This window comes from Protopterus annectens, chromosome 1.part2 (assembly GCF_019279795.1).
Source record: "Protopterus annectens isolate FY-2018-M chromosome 1.part2, PAN1.0, whole genome shotgun sequence".
Classification (NCBI taxonomy): Eukaryota; Metazoa; Chordata; order Ceratodontiformes; family Protopteridae; genus Protopterus; species Protopterus annectens.
In genome coordinates, this window is record NC_056727.1 from 827332098 (window position 1) to 827357080 (window position 24983).

The 24983-nt window shown below is 39.5% G+C and overlaps 1 protein-coding gene across 2 annotated transcripts in view; it reads right to left on the reverse strand.

Moving 5' to 3' along the window:
• MTR (5-methyltetrahydrofolate-homocysteine methyltransferase) overlaps nucleotides 1–24983 on the reverse strand; it is a 1755520-nt gene that overhangs the window by 362194 nt on the left and 1368343 nt on the right. For both annotated transcript variants that reach the window (XM_044059073.1, XM_044059064.1), the window contains exon 25: nucleotides 12073–12154. In XM_044059073.1, coding sequence (XP_043915008.1) covers nucleotides 12073–12154 — 82 coding nt within the window. The remainder of the gene's footprint in view (nucleotides 1–12072; nucleotides 12155–24983) is intronic.

Consider the following 24983-nt stretch of genomic DNA (forward strand, 5'->3'; position numbering starts at 1 on the left):
ATGCTCCAGTGAAGTTTTGAAAGAGATTGGAATACCTTGCTGGCTTGCCTGGAGACTTTGAACTGGGTGTCCCTGTGCCGTAGAATGATGTGGATCAAGGCGCAGAGACATCTGAGATCCAGAGGGAAGAGCTGAGGGGGGGGGGGGCACCCGTCTTGCCGAAGCAGAGAAAACTGTCTCCACCACCAGAAAGCAGACCGCCCCAGGGAGAAAGAAGCCAACAGTGCCGAGAAGCCATGCTTCTGCCCCATCGGCTCCGTCTGCCCCAAGGGCAATCTACCCAAGGGGGAGGTCAGATCTGAGCTGTCCAGTGCTGAGGCTCTGAGGGGTAGAGATGTTTCCAACAACTATGGAGACAACTCTAACACTTCGGATCCAACGGGCATGCTACAGCTTAGAGAGTCATCTGACTCAAACAGTCAGAGCGCTTACAGACTTCCTTAGAGCTAACGATACAAATATTTTCTGATCAAATCCAAATAATCCCGGCATACTCAAATCCAGAGGCTCCAAAATGGATGGATGGATCAGAGAAGGAGCCAAGAGAGGTGGAGTTGTGTGAACTAGGGTTTTCTGACCTGAACGGGTAGGAGCCAGGAGAACTCCCATCTGTATCTGCTCTGACAAAATCCCCTCATCATTTTGGCCATATCAGCTTCGGTCAGACAACTGGAAGAATGAGAGGAAGCTAAGGATGGGAACTTAAGAGTGCCGGTGTTCCATAAAAGGAGAAGGTACTCTGGAAGGTACCAAATCAATACTGAGTAAGTATCTAGTCCTTGGTAAAGCCGTCAGATCCGAACAGCTTGGATTCAAGGAAGCTGTTGTAAGATCCAATGGAGATATAATAGTAGCCTTTGGATCCAGTTTATGCTTTTTCTTTGGTGGCTTCATGGATAAAGGAGTCCAGATTACTGCAAGTCTAAGAGACTTAGTGGAAACTCCTTAATTTTTGACTTGGAGGGTTGAGCTCCAGCAAGAGAAAGATGTAGGGCATAACCCTTTCAAAATAAGTTTATTTTTCTAGTCCACAATGAAACACAGATTAAAGGTTTTATACATTTGACAGACTACTCGAAGGTGATCCAAGCCCATACAATAAACACATAATGAATGAGCAACTTGTGCCCACACTTTTGGCACTTCTTATAGCCAGAAGTGCCTTTTTCTGACACTAAAACTACAAAATACAAAAAAAAAAAAAAAAAAAGAGATAAGAGGGAAAGTCTTTTTTTTAAATAGGAAAAGGGAAAACAGAAAGAAATATCAATGATGGTACAAAGAATTACATTAAACTAGTGTAAAGGCAGGAAACAACAATTACTAACAACAATGATAAAAAAGGACTGCATTGAGTATAAGAAGAGGGAGGATTTATAGAAATAAACTGGATAAGTTATTTTATACAAACAGAAAATTGGAAAAACTTATTTTATTCAATTGCTCGAGAACTGAAGGCAACCACATGTAATCTCGAAAGTGGCAAAAGAGACCTGGGGTATGTTATGGGTTGGTGCATTATGGGTAAGGGAGAAGCTCAAAAGCTTTTTGGTGGCCACGAGCTAAAGTAACAACTGAGTCGGATCCGAGGGTCAGATCTGAACCCATCAGTTGAGGAATGGATGAAAATTTACAACATCACATTAGAAAGCTTAGCCAACAAAGTGCATGCCAGCAAGCAGAAGGGGATGGAATGGACTGAATAAATATGTATATTACTTGAAAATGGGCTTCTACCCAGTTGGACTTTCCTAGTAATCAAATGTCAATAAATAAATGTATAAGTAAAACAGATTTTGTTCTTATATTTGTGTAAATTCCATTATGTAAATTGCATACAACGCTGTATAACAGTCTTGTGAAGTGTGCAGTCATGGGTATTTTAAATGTGAGTTAGGCTGTCTTATCAGACTGCTGTATACATTAAAGATAACAAAGTAAGAAAGTACTTGTTATTAATTGTGAGGTATCCAGGCTTTGCAATGTAAAATTGTCAGTAAGGTGAAACAAAAGCAAGTTAAAGCTAAAAAAATGTGTTCTTGAGCTGCTGGGATGGGGTTGTAAAAGTGTATTAATAACTGTACATGTAGCACTAAGATAATATCTTCCCATTTCTACATATATGGCTATCTAGAACAATGCCATTGGTTTAAACTATAGACAATTTTTGTTTAAGCAAAATTTTTACTTATTTATTTATTGACATTTGGTGACAGGAAAAGTCTGACTGGGTCAGAAACCCATTTTCAGATGAGGCCTGGGGAGAAAAGTTCCAAAACAGTATAGACAACAGTAGTAAAATATATCAAAGTTAATATACTAGTAATTTTAAGTATATAAAAAAAAACAGTACATATATCTTCAAATCAGTACATCATCAAATTCAGCACTTCGTGTCATAGATTTGTGTAGTAACATTTGTTATCAATAGATGTGCATGGCAATTTTACATTTTAAATAAAGTTACAAGACATTTTGAAAGAGGAAAGTAGTGCTAACACATTAAAGGTTAGTGGGGAAATAGTAGAGGTAAAGAGAAAGAGAAACAGAAAGGAGGGGTATGTTATTAGGAGATTGTGAGCTAAGTTGTGTAGCTCTAAAAAGAAAGGGGGGATTTCTTGCTAGTAGTTTGTATCCTATGACCTGAAAGACTTGAAGGGTGAGCAAGGAAAAACTTATAGGGATGCTACAGGGGTGGAGTTGAATGGGGAGACAGAGGACATAAGAATGTGAAAAAATAAATATAATCTTGAGTAAAGGCAGGCCCAGGAATTGGAGAGGTAGTTTTTTAGTGTAAGTTTAAACTTTTTGGGACTGTCTATACTAATAATAGTATCTATTAAACTTGAAAAATAAGATAAAATGATGAAAGGCATAGAAAATCGTAGTTCTTTCTTGCATTTGAAAAAGTTGCTGGCTATTTATTACCACTAGCAATGGCATTCGGTGGAATACAAAAAGTCCACAGGTGCAGCAATTAATCATTAGTGGTTCAACAGTGTGTTCTGAGGGAAATTTACAAAGATTATTTCATATATCTGAAAAGTCAAGTACTACTTTTATTTGGAAATGAGAAATCTGCAGGTACATGCAATTGATCATGAGAGGTTTGAACACAGTCTGCTGAGTGAAATGTATAATGTAGTTTAATTTACATAAAGGTAGACTGGCAAGCAGATCAGTAACAATAAATGAAGTTTTCAACTGTGGGACGTGAATAACTTTTACAAGCAGTTGACTCCTCTGTAGCCTTAGTACTTTAATGTAGTTAATGTTATTATATTAAAGGGTGTATGGTGCAAACAGCAATGTTGCTGGAGACACAGCTGGATAGAAATGAGCATGTGAATTTGACAAAGAAAGGATTTCAGGGTGGATATTCAGCAGAATATCAGAGACAAAGGAAAATGGGAATAATAATACTGACTGCTAAAGAGGCTCCAGTAGTGATCAGTGGTAAAAGAAGAAGGGAAGAAAGGCAAACAATGGCAGATTTATTGTAGTATGGGGTTACTGACAGGGGAAGAGGATTATGTTGGCATGCATTAATATTCCAACTAAAACTGCTATTATGTATCTTAAGATAATTTTGTTAGAAATAATCAGCTTTCAGCAGGGATTATTATTATTGGGTGAGGACCAGAACCTGATTTGCAATAGGCCGAACAAGAAAGGGGAATATAACAAAAGAGGGCACATTCCTGAAGACATATGAGAATGTTTGGTATGAAAGATGTGAATTCAGTAGTAGGAACCCCACAAAGTACAAAAACAGGACTTGACTGAATATAAATTATATTTCACAGGAACACCTGTACTTAATTTAAAGCTTTGGCATACACCCAATAACTATTCAGATCATGCACCATCATGCCTCAATAAAAACTAAGATAAAGATGGAGGAGAATGTATAAATGAGACACTGTTGCTTTCCCCTTAATCTGCTACGCAGACATACCTTTAAGGAATTGTTAATATAAATGATTTGGGAGTTATTAGGAACATAAAAATTTCCTCAGAAGGAATAGCCAGTGAGTGGGATAAAATGGAATTTAAAAACATGGTAAGAATAAGACAGAAAGAGATCCAGGACAATATGCAACAGGAATTGTTTAGAGAGGATAACAAAGATTAATGTACTGCAAAAAAGGGGACTCTCAGTGAACAAGAAGAGCAACTGCAAAGTTCCAAAGGGAAAATAAAGGAGCATTTGGATAATATGCATGACTTTAGAAATGTTGCCATTACGCAACTATTTTTGATATCTCCAGAGCACAAATATCTTTAGGAAAATGACTTAGGCAATAAAGTAGAAAGGGTACTTGGGAAGCGTCTAACAAGAAAAAATAACCAGAGATTCTACAGAAGTACTGGAGATATTTCAGAAAGTTTATGAAAGTCCACATAAAATCCATATAAAGCAGAGGAATGTGGAAACCAATAAAAGGCACAAATGGAAATATTTACTGAACACTTAATTATGCCAAGAAAAGATGAGGCTGAACAATTAATAGCCAAGATAAGAAGAGATGACTTAAAAATGGTGATGCATAACCAATCAACAGGGAAGTCTCCAGGAACAGATATTATTCCAGTTTGGAGGAAAGAAAATGATAAAGATTTTAAGGGGAAATAAATTTTAAAATTGAGGAGGGGAGTACCATCATATTAGAATTAAGCTGTGGTAGCTGTATTACCCAAAGTGGATGAAGACACTTCACACCAAGTTTCACATATATTAATTTCAAATTTAAACAATGATTAAAAAGTGTATGTCAATACTTGCTTAGAGAATGGAAAACATGTTAACAAAGTTAATAGAAATGGATCAATGTACTTTTTTTTTTTTTTTTTTTTTTTGGCGGGGAGCCAAATACTTGACATTAATATAAGAATGATGTTCCAAAGTGAAGAAGAGTGCAAGAAAACAAAACTATTGCTTGTGGTCTTGAGACAGAGAAAACATGAATTAGGTAACTGGGAGTTTATGAATAGGGCAATGACAACATCTGCATTACCTGACAGAAAAATAGGGTTAATTAGGAGTACATATGAAGGCTTGGCGGCAAGAATTAAGGTAGGAGACTACCCTCCTACAAGCTATGTTTGAGCACAGGAACAAGACTGGGGTACCCTTTTCTCCCTTTGATGTCTGCTTTAGATAAGGACATAGCTGGTATGGTTTAGAACAGAGAGGAAGAAGGCAAGCAAAAATGAGGGGATCCAGCAAAAAAGATGGATGGATGGATGGACTGTATTAGAGAAGACTTGAAGCAGTCAGGCATGACTGTCGAAGACAGGAGAGTGACAATGAACTGAGAGAGAAAGAGAGAGAGAGGGATAGAGAAAATGACAGGTCACACTACTCCAAACCCCATGCAGAAAACAGGAAAAAGGAGGGTTGATGATGACGATGATGGTGATGATAATGAACTGATATGGCACTCAAGAAAAGCTAGCTTTATTCACAGATATTATTTTGTGCTTGACAAATCCAGAATAGATTATTCTGGTGCTGTGGAATATTTTGAGACAGTTTCAAGACTTTTCAGAATATACAATAAATGAAGATTAAAGGCTATAGCAGAAAAAAATATGTACTCACACATGAACTGGTTAAGGATTCTGTTATGTCAGCTAAGTGTATTTGGGAAGAGACTAAAAAGATCACAAACACTGAGAAGCTGAAAGCTCTTGATTACAGATATGGATAGTACGAAATAAACACTGAAAATGTTTGCAGTCCCTTTAGTTTTTTTTAATACCGATCAGGTATTTTTTTCCAAACCAAAGGAGAAGTTTTGGACCATAATTAATAAAGGGTTGAAGGAATTTTCTGGTGGGAAAGAGGGCAAGAGTTAAGTGGGATAAGTTGATTCCCCCCATAAGGCAAGGTGAAGTAGGATTACCTGATTTGAAGGGATATTTTAGAGCTACACAATGTTGGCTCATATGCATAACACGAGCAGAATGTTACAAGTCAAGGTGAAAAGGAATGTGGAAGAAACAGGTGGGGGTGTGAAGTAAGAAGAAAGCAGAACTTTGGATGCAGGCCCTAAAGGAGAAGAACAAAAACCATACAAAATACTATATTCATAATGCAACAGAAAGTATTATAACAAGTAAGACAAAATAGGAATGAAAAAAAAAAGACTTCACCTATATGAATGACTGGAAATAGGGGTACAGACAGCAGGCAAGATGGCTGGAATTTACTGCATAAAATCAGCAAAGAAACCAATGTTTTGGAGCAAATACCAAGACACAGAAAGTGTAACAAAGTGTTCTGGGCCTGGAAAAAGGAGTCCAGTTTATAGTCCTCTGTAAAGGTATGTACACAGGAACACGTTGCTGCCTCTAGAGTCAATCCCTTTCCAGAAAGCCATCCAAGAAGCCAAACCCTTGTGGAGTGGTCCTTAACCCTGTCTGGAAGTGGTTTATTTGGTGAATATAACAAAAAACAACAGCAAGATACAACCACCTAGAAATAGTCTGTTTTGACACTGGCTGTCTTTTCCTCTTACCTTCATCGAGGACAAACTGCTGGTCAACTTTCCTGAAGGTTCAAGTTTTCTCTAAGTAGTATCTGAGCTGTATGTGAATATATACAGTATGAAAAAAGTTTTCTCACTTGTTCTTGGGTTCAGAAAAGAATACAAGAAAATTAATAGTCTGGCTTAAAGTAAGCTCTAAGCCCACTTCAGGCATAAAGAAGGATTAGTTCTCAAAAAAACATGTTCTCCTGAAAAATGAGGTAAGGTTGACTCAGTATAAATGTTAATAGTTTAGAAACACTCTTAGCAGAAGTCAGAGAACTGTTAAGGACCTCTATTCTGTCTGATAAGCTGCTACAAATGGAAAAAAAAGAGTAAGCACAAAGTTAAGAAGATCCCAAAGAGGAGCCAAATGTTTCCTAGCTGGATGGATAAGCAACACGCATTTCAAAATAGTGTAATTTGAGTATGGTTAAAAAGGGGGAAAATCAAAGAGCAGACAAATATTAAATAAATGGCTAACAAATGTGACTTGACAGAAAAATAAGAAAGGCCAGAGGGCAGTAGCTCACACAAATAATCAAGAACCAGAGGCAGCCAGACCTGGAGAGGGTCCTGGTTCTTGTACATACTAAGTACTAAGCTAGTTGCCCTTGCAGACCATTTTAAACCTTGCCAGTTTCCCTTTTTGTGCTGGAATTAACCTATCCCATTTGGTTACAGACTGGTCTTATTCATCCTATGGTCAATAATTATATATCATTCCTAAAGAGAAATACTGGGATCATGTCATAGATATTTTGATGGGAGATCATGGGACCCATGCATGGGACAAAGCATTTAGAAGCTGCCTCTGTCCATTAATAGTACAGGCCTATGGTAAATTTTCTGTTTCCCATCCATAGTTCCAAGTTGTGCTTGAACATCAACAAGGATGAACTTTCTTTTGTGTGTTTTTGTTCTTGTACCAACCAGAAAATCTTTTCCACTTGCACATATATGATTTCCAATTAGCATTTTTCACCTCCTTTATTACCTGGTGCACATCCTCAGGGGAAAAAAGGTATCAAAATTCTATCAACTAGGCAGTTAGTTGAAGAGTTTTTAGGTTGGTGTGCATCTAATAATACCTGTCTCGTGTGAGCTAATCTGTTTGGTGGGGACACATGTAGTAAATTGCCCTTGGCCAGACTTTAAAAAAAAAAAAAAAAAAAAAAAAAGGCAAACTAGTGTTACCTGGGCCAAAATGGAGTCACTACTATGACTTTTGGAGAATCCTTCTGAGTCTTTATAAGGTTCCTGATAATTAATGGAAAAGCACACAGTAACATTCCCATCCATGGGAATGTGAAGGCATCCGTCTTCTTTACCGGTTTACAAGGAGTCCTGGAGAAGAATTTCTTTAGTTATCAGTTCTGAGAGAAGGCAAACAGATCTACTTGATCAATTCTTAGAAGATCCCAGGATGATGTTTCCATTCGGGGAGGGGGGGGGGGTCCTGGTTCTGCTGTGCTGGTTTGCAATGAAATTTTGCTCTGGCTGAATGTATGAAGTTTGAGCAGTCAAACTAAGCTGAGTTGCCATCTCATAGGTTATAATAGCAAGTCTGTAAAAAGGGTAAGAATCTTGTACCATCCTTGTTTGTTTATGCACCACAGCACTGTGATGTTGTCTGTGTAAACCTGAAGTGGTCCTGGGGACCAGAGATGATTTAAGGCTTTTAAAGTGTTACACACTAGCAACATTGCTCTAACATTAATGTGTTTCTGTCTGTCTAAAGGGCTTTATACAGCCTGCACTTTTACCCCTTTGGAAACCGCTCTTCACACCATGTCTGATGCATCTGTGATGACAAACTACAGGGGGGGAAGGAAAGGAGAATAGGAGACTTGGATCACAGGAGAACTTGTCTAACCACCACAAAATCCCCCTCTTTAGAAGTCCCAGAAAACTGGATCTGAAAACAAAGAGTGTAGATGCTGAATTTAAAGTGTTCTAAGGTACTGCTGGGCTTTCCTTATGTGGAGACTGCCCACAGAGAGCATGAGAATCTTCAATACCATGTACCCCAAACTCCTGAGAAATTCCCTTGGAGGTACCAGGCTCTGATTTGAGAAATTCAGGAAGAACTGTTGAGGCAGATCTACTCTGTTTGCAGAAAGGGAGAACAGAGGATTTCAGAAAGTTGATTTGAAAACCCAAACTATGCAGAAGTTTCTAAACAACTGCTAAAATCTCTTGACAGTTGAAAAAAGAGTCTACATAGATAAGACAATCATCCCAATATGGAAATATGTGAATTCCTTAAAGTCTGAAATAAGCAATGGGTGGAGCCAAACACTTGGTGAATACCCCTGGTGCAGTGGAGACCAGTGGAGACCCCAAAGGGTAAGACAGAAGTAGTACACCTGTGTCTCTAACTTAGCATAATTGTAGATGTTGCAGTAGAGCAGCACTGCAATACTAATTCTTGGGACTTTCTGTTGTGCAGAAGCCCACTGTGAGCCTGAATGCCAGAGTCTCACTAAACCCCAGCCAGTAAATGTCTCATGCATACCAACGTTTGGACATCAGGGTATAAAAAGGACATCAGCTGGTGCCATATTCTGGTCTTTCTTGACCAGACTAAGGAATCCAATGGTTCTGAGGTGGACCATGACCTTCCCAACTGTCCCTACTATGAGACAGAATCCCTGACCTAAGTGGAAAGAAAGTAAGGGGGTGAGGATGAAGAATGGGACGAGGGACCCACCCCAACCAGACTATAAAGAGAAAGAGAAAGCTAGAAAGGGAAAGGAGGGTGGGAAAAAGGTATTGAAATACTAATCTAGGTTCATAATTGTGTACTAGGCTAATGGCCCTGGAGCCTTTACAAGCCTAGCCTATAGGATTACCCGGGTATCGTGCCACCCGACCTTAGTTCCTAGTGCCTCTGTCGAGTAGAGCCACTGGAGTGATCCCTGGGGTGAATTCTCTATTTCCCATCCACTCACCAAGATTCCTCTTGAAGGGGGCTAGTGAGGTGCTCTGCTTAACAAGTATGGGAAGTCTATTCCATAGCATGGGCAGTCTCTGGGTTATGAACCTGTCCCTCCAGCATGTTCTGTTGATTGTGGTAATGAGGTTGAGGTCTCTGGAACGTGTGGTGCAGAGGGATTGGGATTTCTTTAGATGTAGCATTTCTAACAGAGCTGGGTCAGACATGGCTTTCTAACTCAAGCAGAGATCGCCTCTATGTAGGTGATATGAGACAGAGAATAGTGGGAGTTTTCTGAGTCTGTCCATATAGGACAAATGTTTAAGGCCTAGGATCCTCTTTGTGAGGTACTTTTGTGGCCTCTCCAGTTGTTGCAGGTGTCTAGTGAGGTACATGCCAAATGGGGCACTGTACTCGATGATTGGCCTAATGAGGGAAGAGTAGAGGGAGACAATGACCTCTTTCTTCCTGGATGCAAAACCCTTAGTAATGAGATGTGTCACACAGAAGGACTTTCTGACCACAGTGGCAATGTCGTGGTCAAAAGAGAGGTTGCTGTCAACCTGTGTTCCTAGATCTCTTATAACACCTTCTGTGTTCAGTGGACTATCATTGACAGTTCGATAGTCTGACTTGGAGTCAGCTACTTTCATACTGTGGGTTTTATCTGTGAGCCAGTTTGCAACCCACCTAGTGATATAGGGGTTGATGCCTAGCTTAGTGAGTTTTTTTATGATTCCTGAGTGGGGAATGGTATTAAAGGCTTTGGCCAGATCAAGGTAGGCTGTACGAACCACCTTGCCTTCATCCACAGCTCTGGTGACTGACTCATAGAAGTCGACCAAGTTGAGCAGGCATGATCTACCCCTCACAAAACCAAACAGTGTAGGATCCAGTGTTTGGAGATTCCCTATATCCTTGTTTATTAGGTCCATGATGATGCGTTCCATAGCTTTTCATATAAGATTCGTCGGGCTAATGGGGCGATAGTTCCTGAGGTCTGTAGTCACTCCTTCCTTGTGGAGAGGGATGACTGTAGCAGTGCGTCATTCTGTAGGGACAAAGCCTGAGGTGAGGCTGTGATTGAAAAAGCCACATAGGTGAGGTGCCAGTTCACTCTGTAGCTCATGTAGAACACAGCTAGGGATATTGTCAGGTCCCACAGAAGCTGTATTCTTGGCCTTGGACAGTGCTGTTTTAACCTGTGCAGCAGTAATACTGGGTGCCTGATAATCTAGTGGCATTGTGATTTGTCCTTTGGGGGGGAGAGGGGTGAAGTTGGCACTGAATCTGTCGGCCAGTATATTGGCAATATCTGTTGGCTTGGCATACGAGGTACCACTGTGCAGTAGCTCAAAGCAAATCTGGGTATTGCCATGGAGATTCTTTGCATAACTATAGAAGGCCTTATGATTGTCTTTACTATCTGCTGCAATTCTGTTTTCATAGCTAGCTTTAGAGGATTTGATGAGGGATCTCATCCTTTTGTTGAGGCTGATTAGGGAGTTTTTCCAGTCTTGGGACTTCATCTTATTCCACATCAGTTTCCTCCTTCTGTTGCAGAGTTTGTTTATGGCAGGGGACCACCAGACTGGGTTCCTTTTTTTTGAGGACAGGGTCTTGGTTCTATTGGGTATGGCGAGATCCATGCATTTGTGTACATGTTCGTACAGTGCATTGGTGTATGATTCGGCGGTCATGCAATTATTCTCCATTTGCATGGGTGCCGTGAAGGTAGCCACCTCTGTTTTTAGGAGCCCAAAGTTAGCTTTGGAGAAGTTTTTTATGGTGGTTACCTTTGTGGGGGGGGGGGGGGGGATTTCCAAGGTGATTAGTTTGTGGTCGGATCTAACCAGGGAAGAGTTGACTACTGGTGTAGAGCAACGGTCGCCCATGTTAGTAATGACCAAGTCAAGGATGTTGCTACCTCTAGTGAGGGTAAGAACGAGCAGGTCCAGGATATTGGAATTAATGAATTCCAGAAAGCTTTGGGCAAGTGTATTGGTACATGAGTAGCTTTCCCAGTTAATGGAGGGGTTCTACTTAAATATCTACACTTATGTTAAGTTAGAGACACAGGTGTACTCTGTTCATCATTGTCAGTTTTTGCAGTACTAATTCTTGGGAGGACTTCCAGAGCTATGTGGGTGGTCAGACAGGAATATTAGCTGGGGACAGCAGACTCAGCAGGATGAGAGAGGTGAACCTGGCTCTTGCCCTTGAGATGGACCCAAGGTGTGAACAAAAGATGATGTTCCAACCTACAGAACTGTCTGTGTGCACACCCATTTTAAAACTGCAGCAGTGGTAGCTTTATTCCTGGTGAAATGAGCTCTATCCTAATCAGGAAGCAATTTATTATGCTAAAAATAACAGAAGCAGATGCAGGTTGCAATCCATTTGGATCAGGTAAACTGTATTCCTGGCAAGGAATATTGTCCAGCAACACCAAGAGAGTTACAAATCTTTGCAATGGCACAAAAGTATGATCATGAAATTAATGATGCAGTATTAGAAAGCAGACTTGTGGCTGAATGTATTTATGTCTCAAATAGCACTTCAAAAGTAATAACAAAAATGTTAAAAGGTTATAACACTCACCACAACAACACTCCTGGATGCATCCAACACATGAATTACTGGTGCACTGTACCTTGGAGCAATTTTGACTGCGGTGTGGGTTCTGTAAATGTAAACATGTTATAAATAAGCCTATTTATATCCACAGACTTGAATGTTGAATTGAATTCAGCCCTAAGCTACGAATATGCATGCAATGATACTACTTAAAATTATGCTCAAATTATTTATTTGCTGTCTAATAAAAAAGGCCACAGCAGCATTGCATCTCAGTGGAAGGAATTCTGCTTCAACTCCGGTCTGTGATTCAATTCCCTCATCTAGTCACAGTTTCTAAAGAATCTGCATGTCCTCCCTTGCCTACCGAGGTTCTCTCCAGGTGCTCAGATTTTTTCCATCCCAAAACATCCTTGTTGATTGGTCACTCTATGTTGTCAATATAAATATGTATCCTTGACCTTGTGGCTTGACAGATTATGACTGAATAAAGTGCATGAGTTAGCCTGCTTGTCTAGTTAAAATTATTCTAGTCATATTCCAAAGACATGCAGTATGTGGATGAGGCACTCCGAATTAGTTGTAGGTGTGAGTGTGCATGAGTGTTTGTCCGCGTGTGGTATAGAACAACAACTCTGGAAGGACTGGCCATCTGACAGTGTGAATATTGGTCATTGTTGATGTGACATTCCAAACCCATGTGTAAAAATGGGGAAAACAAGGGTGGCTGGGGATGGGTGGCATAACAACTTCAAATTAAATAAGGCACATCTACTTGCTTTTTTATCAAATCTTCCAGAACTAACTATAAACTCAGCTTGAAGCTTGACCTCAAAGGTTGAAAGTAATAATAGCAACCTGAGAGGGAAAAGCTGTGACTTTAACACGTACAATGAATTAATCACCCAGCTGTAGAATACAAATATACTTGCAGAAAAAATATGTGCAAATGTCACAACAGGCAATGACATAGGTCAGAGTACTAGACAGATAAAAAGTTGGGGGAGACGGATTGTCATTACCGCATAGATGCAGGATACAAAGTTTGATTCTAAATAATAGTTGTTAGCTAGGCTTATAAGTCTGTAAATTGATAGTCTAGTATTTATTTTTTCATGGCTAGGCTTAAAAAGGCCCTAGTGATCGCTAGTCTTGTACAGACCTATGAACCTGAGGCATCCATTATGCAATTAAAGAAGCAGTAACTGCTGCCACACGTGCAAGAAGAAAAAATGCAATTCGGTACATACTTACTGTTACCCAGAAATAAAAAAACATATCCAGACTAGCACTCAATGAACATATGAACTAAATCAAATATTTTAAGTGAAGGGCTGAACCCTCCCCCTCAACACACAGTGCATAATGGGGAAAAATGGCAAATGTCAAAGAGAAATGTCAGGTTTCAGGTAACCGTCACAAAATGTCATTCTCTGACAGAACGTTAGTAAGCCATAAGCAAGTCCTACATTCTTCATGTGGAATTATCTCAAGAAAGCTATCCAAGCATCAGCTGTTAGGGAAGGACTACCTTCCAAATGAAAAGATTCAAATGACTCAGGCAGAGGCACATCCAAATAGAGTAAACAGTCCATCCCCATTTCAAGTGGCTTCCTATTAGAACCCAAGAGAAGCTGTATCTGGCCAAAATACCTGAAGAAAAGTCAAATCAGGATGAGAAAATTAAAACTTAAGACGGTGAAGCCCCACCATTGGACCAGTAAACAAGGAGCCTCAGTCCTCACCACTGGAACCAGTGGGGGACATACACTGGGAGGATGACAGGCACACGCATAATACTTCCAGATGCAGCTCTCTGCATCAATTGCAATTCCCCTTAAGAGCACACAGACACCACAGTTAGTACAGAGCTGGTTTCTCCCTCTTTCTCCAGATCCCCACTAAGACTCACTGGCACAGCTATAGAGTTCAGTCCTTAGCCAAAGTTCCAAGCCAAGTCTCTGTCCAACCAGTGCTTCATGCCCCTGCCCAAATAGCTGACACACACACACTCTTGGAAATTTACTTTACACACACACACACACACACACACACACACACACACACACACACACATGGGTTTACTAGCTATGCCCCCTTCTGCCCATTCTATAACTTAATTATTACTGTCACCAGAACCCCTTATCAGCTACTTTAAGGCCCTTAACAAAAAGTGTCCAATTTTACTATGTAATAGTAATACTAATCCAAATGTTTGTTTGACCAAGAGCAAGGCTATTAGGAATGGCCCACACAGTGCCACCAAATAAATATGCAAGTACTCTCAAAACTTAAATATCTTTACGAAGATCAGCCACAATGAAAGGTTTTAATCTATTTAATAATAAATAATAAAAGAACAAGACAATACTAAATATATATTCACAGTGACATCAGAATTCAAAACCACAGGAAATATTTAAAACAACATCACAGGACAGTCTCAAATAGATAAAGAAAAATATCTAAACTAAGCTTCATATATTACTATAACCTGAGAACTTACTAATAGAGCAAGGCAGATGTGGTGAATGGATCTTCTAGTTGTTGTCAGGTCCAAGACAGAATACAGAATGCTCTGTCTCACTAAGAGACTTCTCAAATTAAAATATCAAATTTTACTGCTGGGATAGCTTGCAGAATGACATCGCTTCTTGTTATCTGACTCTAGTTTTCAGACGAATCCCCCACTGCTGGAAGCTGGCAGCATTTAGCATCTACCTGTGAAAATACATAGACCTCAGATCTTTGGCAGATGCTGGAAGTCATAAAACAACTGCATTCCTTCATGCTTTCAAGTCTAGTAATTAATTCACCCTAAAGACAATACAGAAAGGTTCTCAGCACACTCTGTGTCTAGCTGCACTGAAAACTGAAAGATACCATATTTTATTGTGTAGCCTATAAAGTAATTTAATTTTGTCTAGTTTCCTAAAATTTGCTGGACTGACGTTAAACTCCTGTATTTCACTTCCTATTGTTAAAATATATACATTTTAGACAGTTACAATAGTGCATATACATTTCAGTTTTCTTCCAGTAGGGCACACTGCACACTGTGGACGCACTTCAAACACAACCACTTTATAAAATACCTTTTCAACACACGTGTGTACAAACCAGTTTGATATACACATGGCATACAGTTCTAATACAGTTGTAACACAATAATTTTATATAAATCATTTTGATATTCACAAATGATATATAATTATTTACAAAATTCCAGCTAGCTGTGCTGGCAGTATCTCCTTTCATGACACTTCTTTCCCCCTTTGAAGACTCAAGCTAGTTTTTCAAGTGACCCTTGAGAAACACTGCTTGAGTGGAATGAGCCGATCTGGGAATACATTACTCCATTCCCTGTCTTGAGATCCCAGCTGCCTTGGCATTGTTGACCCCACTACAGTGCTGCACTGTCATATCATATGCCTGCAAACCTAGGCTCCACCACAGTAACTTGAGATTTCGCTGGCTGGCTCCCTATAGCCATAGATCCCACTCCAACTTCCTCCTGCCTTCCACTGCAAATACTTAGCACCAGGGCCTCCCTATCATGGTAAGGTTTCATCAAGTTAACATGGTACAGTCTGTGTCCCTGCCTTCTGCCTAGTGGTTCTACCATGTAGTTAACATCACTGACCTTCATTACCACTTTGAAGGTTCTCTCCCAAGCTGCCTGCAACTTGTTGTGCCTGACAGGAATGAGAACCATAACCTGCTGCCCCACAGCATACTCTCTAGCTTGAGCATTTCTGTCATACCAGACCTTTTTTCCTGTTGGGCTTCTGCCAGGTTCTCCTGGACCAAGCCCATGAGTTCCCTGAGCCTTCTCCTGAGATTTAGGACATATGCCACAACAGAATCCTTGTGGGGTTCACACTCACCCTCCCACTCATCGTGAATCAAATCTAGAAGTCCCCTCACCCTATGCCCATACAGCAACTCAGAAGGTGAGAAACCTGTGGATTCCTGGGGCACCTCTCTGTAACCAAACAACAAAAGGGGCAAATATTTGTCCCACTCCCTCTTAAATTGGTCTGCAAATGCCAATAACATGGTCTTTAGTGTAGAGTTTAACCTCTCCACCAGACCCATCTGGGGATGGTAGGGCTTGGTCTTTAGGTGCTTCACCCCACACTGCTTCCACAGACAAGCAGGCAGATCTGACATGAAATTGGCACCTCTGTAAGTCAGTATTTCTTTCGGGAAGCCTTCCCTGCTGGAAATCTCTAACAAAGCATTTGACACCTTTTCTGCCTCTATGGTGGACAGAGCCACCACCTCAGGGTATCTGGAAGCATAATCTACTACCACTAGGATATACTTCTTCCCTGTGCCACTTGGAGTACTCAGAGGTCCCACAATATCTATAGCTACCCTCTGAAATGGCACAGGCAAAAGCACCAAAGGAGCTCTGACCTTGTTGCCTGCCTTGCCTACTTTTTGGCACTGCTCACAGGTCCTGCAGTAAGCTAGTACATCCTTGGAAATCCCAGGCCAATAAAAGTTCTGCATAATACATCTCTTGGTACGCTTTACGCCCATATGACTTGCAAAGGGAATGTCATGGGCTATGGCTACAAGTGCCAAACGGTAGGCTCTGGGCACTACCAACTGCTGTATTCTCTCACCCTCTAGCTCTCCTTTAGGGGTCCACTCTCTATACAGTAACCCTTTGTCCCAGTATACAGATTCCTCCTTTCCTTGAGAATCAGGCACCTCCCTGGCTACCTCTCTCAAGCCTTGTAATGTAGGGTCTCACAGCTGAGCATGTCTCAACTCTCTCTCTTTGTAACCCTTCCCAGCTGCCCTTCCACAGGAAATCTGGAATCCTCTGACAGTTGTGCCTCACTGTCAGCCTGGATACTACTACTCACCTCTGCCCTTGCAGTCACTTTGTCCAAAAAACATCAGTGCCCACAAGCAACTGTGGCTCACACCTTCAGACTCACTGCTACAGGGTAGCTAACTCCCTGATGTAGCCACCTCACCAGTCCTGGCTTAAAGTGTGCAGTATGTCTGCCCCCCCCCTCCCACCAGGCTACCAGACCCACATGCTTGTCTCCAAGCCTGACTGCATGTAACTGCATGCACACAAGGTACTGCATTATCAAATTCATTCCCTATCAGGACATCTGCAGAGATATACTCAAACATACCAACTTGCTTGCTTCCTTTTCCACCCTCCCAGTCAAGGTGAACCCTAGCCAAAGGTATTTGGAATGGGGTCCCTCATAAAGCTCTGACTGCAGTAAACTGCTCAAGCAAGTAGTGCTCCTCTTTAACCACTGCAGGCTTCACAATGGTTAGGTCAGAGGCGATCTCTCTCTTATCAGTGGCCTGTTTTCCATCTACTAAGACAGGATATAACCTCTTCTGGTAGTTTAGTACCCCTGTTGTCTGCAGACAACTTACTGCTGGCATTCTGTCATTCCCACTTACTGACTCCCCTACTTTTTGTTCCCCACCTTGCTTCCATGGACATCTATATGCTACATGTCCCCACTGGTTTCATTTAAAACAGTTAATCCTTGATCCTGGCTGTGTACCTGAACGAGTGGCTTCTCCTGTTTCTGGTGGACTCTGTTGGGGTGGTTTAGGCTGGCCATCATGGATTCTCTTAGACCCATGTGCAGCACTGGATATCCCTTTCCTATGCAGTGATGCCCTGCGTGCTAGGTATAGGTCTCCTTGTTTCCCCAACTCATCTGCGGTGCTACATTCTCTATTTGCCAACCAGAGTCTCATGTCCTTAGGCAAAGTGTTAAGGGCTTGTTCCCTCATCAAAAGGTCTGCTAGCCCTTCAAAAGTGGTGACCTGACACCAACTCACCCACCTATGAAAATAATTTCTTAACTCAGCAATATATTCACACACTTACATCTGCTTTGCTTCTATGCACATGAATCTTTTTTCTATAAGCTTCAGGTGTTAACTTAAAAACACTCTAATAAACAATTTTTAACTGTATTATAATTTAAGCAATCAGTATCAGACAATTTAGAAACAGCAGTTACAGCTTTACCATGGAGTAACGGGGTCAAGAACCGTACCTAGAGCCCTTGGTCAACATTATACTGTTTACATACCCTTTCAAACGTGAAAAAAATATCAAAACTATCATGCTCTGTAAATTGTGGAAGATATTTACTGACCTTTACTGATTCTGGGGTTTGGTTATTTCCTTCCCTATCACCTCCATGACCCTGGCGAAGAGTCAGCATTTTCTTTTCATGTTGCCTCTACCATTCATTTTCTTCAGCTTCCAGACATCTCAGTCTCTCTGCTGATTGTAATGCCATCTGTTTCTCCTTTTCTTCAGCCTCCAAATGCCACAGTCTCTCTGCTGATTGTAGTTCCAACCATTTGGCCTCTAGTTCAAGTCTATTTAACTCCAGACAGATTTTTAAGTCCTCTGAAGCAAAGTTGAACTGTCCATTTTCTAAGAGCTGTACATCCCCAAGGCCATTCTGGTTGTTCTCCTGGTAGCTGGTCTGTGATGCAGCTGTGGTTAAGGCTGCAATCACTTCTCCTTTAGTCAGGTTGGCGTCTCAGCCAACTGGTTCCTTGTCAGCTTGCCATAATCCTCTGCTGATATCCTTGCCTGCTCTCCCTGACTAACTAAGCTAACAAAAAAATAAATAAAATTATTGTGATATGAAACTCTGAATGTCTACTGTCTGGCTGCTTGAGAGTACAAACATCTTCTTTAGTGACCACATTTTTAAAGGCTACAGTTTCAATATCCACATCACTGAATTCCAGTAAGCAATGTGGTGATCCCACCACTGCCAGCCAATATGTGAAGTGGATATCCCACCACTGCCAACCAATATGTGATGCCCCACCAATGGACCAGTAATCAAGGAGCCTCAATTCTCACCACTAGCACCAGTGGGGGACGTACACTGGGAAGATGACAGGCACACGCACAGGATTTCCAGATGCAGCTCTCTGAATCAAGTGCAATTTCCCTTAAGAGCACACAGAGACCACAGTCAGTCCGGGGCTAGTTTCTCCCTCTCTCTCCAGATCCCCAATAAGACTCCCCACTGGCGCAGCTATAGAGTTGAGTCCTTAGCCAGGGTTCCAAGCCAAGTCCTCCAACGCTCTCTCTGTCCAACCAGTGCTTCGTGTCCCTGCCCAAGTAGCTGACACACACACTCTTGGAGATTTATTTCACACACACACACACACACACACACACACACACACACACACACACACACACACACACACACACACACACCTGGGAAAGGCTGGCACAGGTTTACTAGCTATGCCCCTTTCTGACCACACAATAAGGTAGTTATCACTGCCACCAGAACCCCTTATCAGCTACTTTAAGTCCCTTAAAAAAGGGTATCCAATTGTACTGTGTAAAATTAATGCTAATACAAATAGTAGTTTGACCAAGAGCAAGATGTTAGGAGTGGCCCACACAGTGTCACCAAATAAATATGCAAGTACTCTCAACACTTAAATACGTCTACACAGATCAGCCACAATGAAAGGTTTACATATATTTAACAATACATAAAAGAACAAGACAATACTAAATATATATTCACAGTGACATCAGAGTTCAAAACCACAGGAAATCTTTAAAACAACACTGCAGGACAGTCTCAAATAAATGAAGAAAAATATCTAAACTAAGCTTCACTATATTCCTGACTGAATCTAAGAAAATTACTATAACCTAAGAACTTTCTACTAGAGCAAGGCAGATGTGGTGAACGGCTCTCCTCGTTGTTGTCAGGTCCAAGACAGAATACAGAATGCTCTGTCTCACTCAAGAGACTTCTCAAATTAATATCTCAAATATTACTGCTGGGATAGCTTGCAGAATTACATCAGTTCTTGTCATCTGACTCTAGTTCCCAGATGAAACCCCCACTGCTGCAAGCTGGCAGTATTTAACATCTACTGGGAAAATACATAGATGTCAGATCTTTGGCAAATGCTAGAAGTCATAAAACAATTGCATTCCTTCATGTTTTCAAGACTAGTAATTAAATCACCCTAAAGACAATACAGAAAGCTTCTCAGAACAGACTGTGTCGCTAGCTGCATTCAAAACTGAAAGAAACCATTTTTATTGCGTAGCCTATAAAGTAATTTAATGTCAGCTATTTTCCTAAAATTTTCTGGACTTAAGTTAATCTCCTGTATTCCAATTTCCACTGTTATAATATATACATTTAGACAGTTGCAACAGTGTATATACATTTCTGTTTTCTTCCAGTAAGCACACTGTGGATGCATTTCAAACACACTTTATAAAATAAGTTTTCAACATACATGTCTGTACAAACCAGTTTGATATACACATGACATACAGTTCTGATACAGTTTTAACACAAACATCTTCTATAAATCATTTCGATATTCACAAATGACATATAATTATTTACAAAATTCCAGCTAGCTGTGCTGGCAGTATCTTCTTTCATGACACAGACAAATCTACACCCCAGTGCTAAATAAAATAAGCATTTGTCATGGATGCTGTTGGCTTGCTCATGATTTGTGCTGCAGAAAAGGTTGTTAAAAATGTGTCAATAATGAAATGATGTAACACAGTAACAGGAAAACTGAAACAAAATATAGAAAATCTTCACTGCATCAAAAATTAGACAATGTTGACAGGATAAGGGGAGATTCACTTTTCAAGATGCAAAAGAAGTCTTTACTGGAAGGTAATTCTGTAAATGCAGAATATTCTTTGTTATTTACCTCCACACTCCCCATCCAACTTGGAGTGACATTAAAGCTTCTTCCAAAGTCATATTTCCCTTGGTGTCTACTTCAGTCTTCTTTATTGGTTATACCACCTGGATGTATATCCTCAACAGGTGGGACTTTTATATTTTTGAGAAGCACATCTTACATGTTTTTTTTTTTTTTTTTTTTTTTTTGACTAAGGGTCATTGACTGAGGAAATTATTTGAGATGGGTCACACTTCAACAGCCAACATCTGAGGAGTTTTGAAATTGGGTACATTTGATATTAATAACAGCTCCCACACAAACATACACATAACTCATTTTTAATAAACTGCCCTGACAGTCCTTGCTAGCATCAGATGCCCTGTAGGCAACACTAACCCTGAGACCTTCCCCTTGAGATAGGGGATTAAGCTTAGACCTGTTGGACTGTCATACCAATCCCAGCTCTTTTGCAAACTAAATCCACTTGTGATGTAGACTGATGTACTTATTTTGGAATGCAAATAACTAGGCTTGTTCTAGGTCTGAAAACATGACAGCCTTCAAGGTCATGGCATACTATCAAGTTGTACAGCAGCTACAGTGTTTGAGGAGAGGCTGGAAATGGGAGGGGATATATCCTTTTTCATGTGATACTCTTCCTGGCCTGTTGCTGCCGACGCTGCTAGGACAGCTACAGCTCCTCAAATGTTTTATTCTGCATAGCTGCTGCCTAAGCTGTAATTAAGACACTGTTTTTGTGTAGTAAATTGTAGTGACAAAAATAATGATCCATAAATATTTTTAGGTCACTGGTGCCATTCAAATGAAAATCAAAAAGTACTAAGTCAGAAAAATGGGAATTAAGGACCTGCTACTAAGTATCTAAAATTCTGTCATCCTCTACATGGGCTGCCTTGATGACCTCTAAGTTTTTAAGAAACTGAAACTTCTAACATGAATCTGGCAAAAAAAACAGATTTGTTAGTCTGTCTCAAAAGAAAAGTGGCCATGGAAAGTGATTAAACTCTCTTATTCCCAGAGTAATTATGGGTCTAATGACCCAGAAGTCATGGGTTTTACCATACCAAGGCTCAGTCACACACCTAAAAGATTTCCAGTGGTCACAAATAGCTCTTAAAAAATAAAAAAGTATCTTGAAAGGCATTTGGTCATGAATCTCAAACCTTTAAGGAGCAACAAATGGTGACTTGACAAACAGCACATTGCAAAAACCATCACTAATACTATCTAGGTCTCCTTCACCTTACTCATGATAACTGGGGTTAGTGAGGGAAGAACCTTAGAGGAAGTTTAGGGAGGTGAGTCCATTCAACCATCCTAACACTTTTCCCAAGTCAGGATGTCCTCAAAACTGTTTATACATTCATAAGTTAGTATTAGGTTAGCTGCCATGGCCTAGCCAATTTCCCTTTTGGTGCTTCAATTAGCCTATCCCGTCTGGTGTTGGATTGTCCTTGTTCATCCCATACTCCATAATAATATACTACCCTAGTGAGAACAACTGTGATCATACAACAGAGAATTTGAATGGGACATTTGAGTTGGATAAAGCATTTATAAGCTGTCTTTGTCCATCAGTTGTACAGTGCAAAATTCCTATTACCCATCCAGACAGATCTAAGTTGTGCATGAATATGAATAAGGATGAACGCTGTTTTACCTCGATGGGGATATTAGTATCCCTGGGATATTGACCTGACCCTCCAAACTATTTTGTTGATGATGTAGAAGAGGTTTAAATGTCTGCACCGAGTATTTCTGATGGCATTTGATTTGCTGATGTGCAGTAGGTCCATCTGTATTGTGTCAGAGGATGTCTTGTATGCCAGACACGTGCAGACTGTAGGATACAGTGTATAGGGACAGGACTTTGACTTGGTCCATGTAAGACATGTTTCAAGCCTTGTATCATTTTAATAAGATATCTCTGTGGGCATTCCAGTTGTTGCATGTGTCTGAACAGATACATGCCAAAGGGGGCTCTGTACTGATAAGATACACAATAAATTAATAACAAAGAGGTTTTACCTTATGATTTTAAGTTAAGGATTATGCTTTAGGGTGTGCAAAGTACTGGTTTATTTTTTTAAACAGCACAGAGAGAATGCCGTTACAAACTTTTTGATTAGTTTTTTAGAACAAAGAAAAACTGTATTTTTAATTAATTTCATGGATGCAGAACTTTGACATTACATAGCATTTAACAAATTGATGTATTTTGAAAATTTATATGCTTTTGTGATCCTCGCTTGGAGATTTATGTGAAATATTAACAATATTAACAATATACCTTTTTAAAACTTAGACCATTTGGCCTAAGAATCTTAACCTTTGTCCTTGTTACATTTAGTACCAGTATGCACTGTCTTTACAGACATGCTTGCAATGACTCATCTCCCAGCCTGAGAAGGCCAAAGTTTACAAAATATTTGTGACACATTGATTTCAAAATGTTAATGGAGGAAAAAAAGAAAAACAGACTCTTAAACATAGTGATATCCCTTAACTTCTTTCACACTTAGTTTGCTTTCAGTTACCTGTCAATACACTATAATTTACTAATAAAGAGAATGCAGTTGTAAGGCACTTGAAATATAAAGCTACAACTTATGTGAAACTATATTTTGCGTAATTATGCATCCATATTACATTTTGATTTCAACATAAAGATATTATAAATATTTTATTTGACTCATTTGTGTAGAAAGTGCAAGTTAATGTGTATTTTGTGAAGAATAATCATGAGAGAATATATTTTTTCATAACAGACCTCCCCCATTTGACACTATTAATTTTACATAACATACACAATTATATTTTATTTTAACTAGATAAAATATGCTTTAGCATCATAGTATTTATTATTTATAATGATTGAATTTTTACTGACTTTAAGTTTATTATTAAATACTTTTATAAGTGGCATTTTACATGCAGATGAGATTAAGCATTTTGTAATTACAGCCTTTAGAACAGAAAATATTAAAACAAGTAAAATAAAAATACCAATTATTGTAATAATACCTTGTAGTATGCTAGTTTTAGATGAACAAATATACTGCTCAACCAACTAAATTTATCGTTTAGATGTGTCGTTTAGGTCTTTGGCCTTTTGTTTTATGAAACTGGCTAACTTTTTTGTTTATTATGACAGTTACTAATATAAGAACAATGACAACTTTTTATGAGGACACATGACTTTTTTTGGTAGCAAGCATTATGTTAAGTACCAGTCGACTTTGTAAGACTACAGTATGTATTTTAGTTATTTTTTGTTTCTGCCATTTTGATTGCAATATGAAGTAAGGTTTGCTACCTTTTGAAGAATTTGAGCAAGCATGGCGATTTTCAGCATTGTTTTTTGCACTTTATACTTAGGAGTAAAAACTGAAAATACTTGCTTTGTTTTGTGAATTGCCCATTTATTTTTAAGTATGCCTGTTGGAGGGTTGTTGAAATGTTGAACAGCAGGAGAAATATAGCTTATAGTACAACATTTAGACCAGTTTGTAGGCAACCAGGGGTAAGCACGATTACCGCAAATGTATCAATAATTTTTTATTATGTCTATGCCACACCTTCAGTTATAGGTTTTTAAATGTACAGAGTTTAACACACTTTTATGTTTAGTGTTATTACATTTGTTGGTTACTAATGGTACACTTTTATTTTGGCACAGCATGCATTTTTATAATTTGTGGTTGTAAGCTGAACAGACACAACCTTTGAAATTTAGTTATATTACGCCAAGTTAAATTAGTGTTACTATGATTTTTTTTAAATGTAACCTGTGATGTAGGAATTGGAATTATGGGAATATTTATTTTAGAATGATGGAGTATATGTGAACACACTTAACAGTTTCATCCATTTAAGTTTACAGTATATTGTTAAAGAACTAGCAGGAAACTATTTTTTGACCAGGTTATAATAAGAAACAGCAACAAAAACAAAGCAAAAGTACCTTTTGTTACTGGATTTATAATGGACTGCTTCTGAAATTATTTTTTTTCTTTTTTTTTATTGGGGCAGATGACTTGTTTTTTGCATTTTGATTGTTTTAGGTGACAAAGATGATTTGTTTGGGTCCCCACAAAACAATTTTTTTGCAATGCGATGAATGTATTTAAGTTGGTATCTTTGCACAGTTTTTTTTTACTTTGGAAAGGTTTTTTTTGAAAGTTTTAACAAATCCA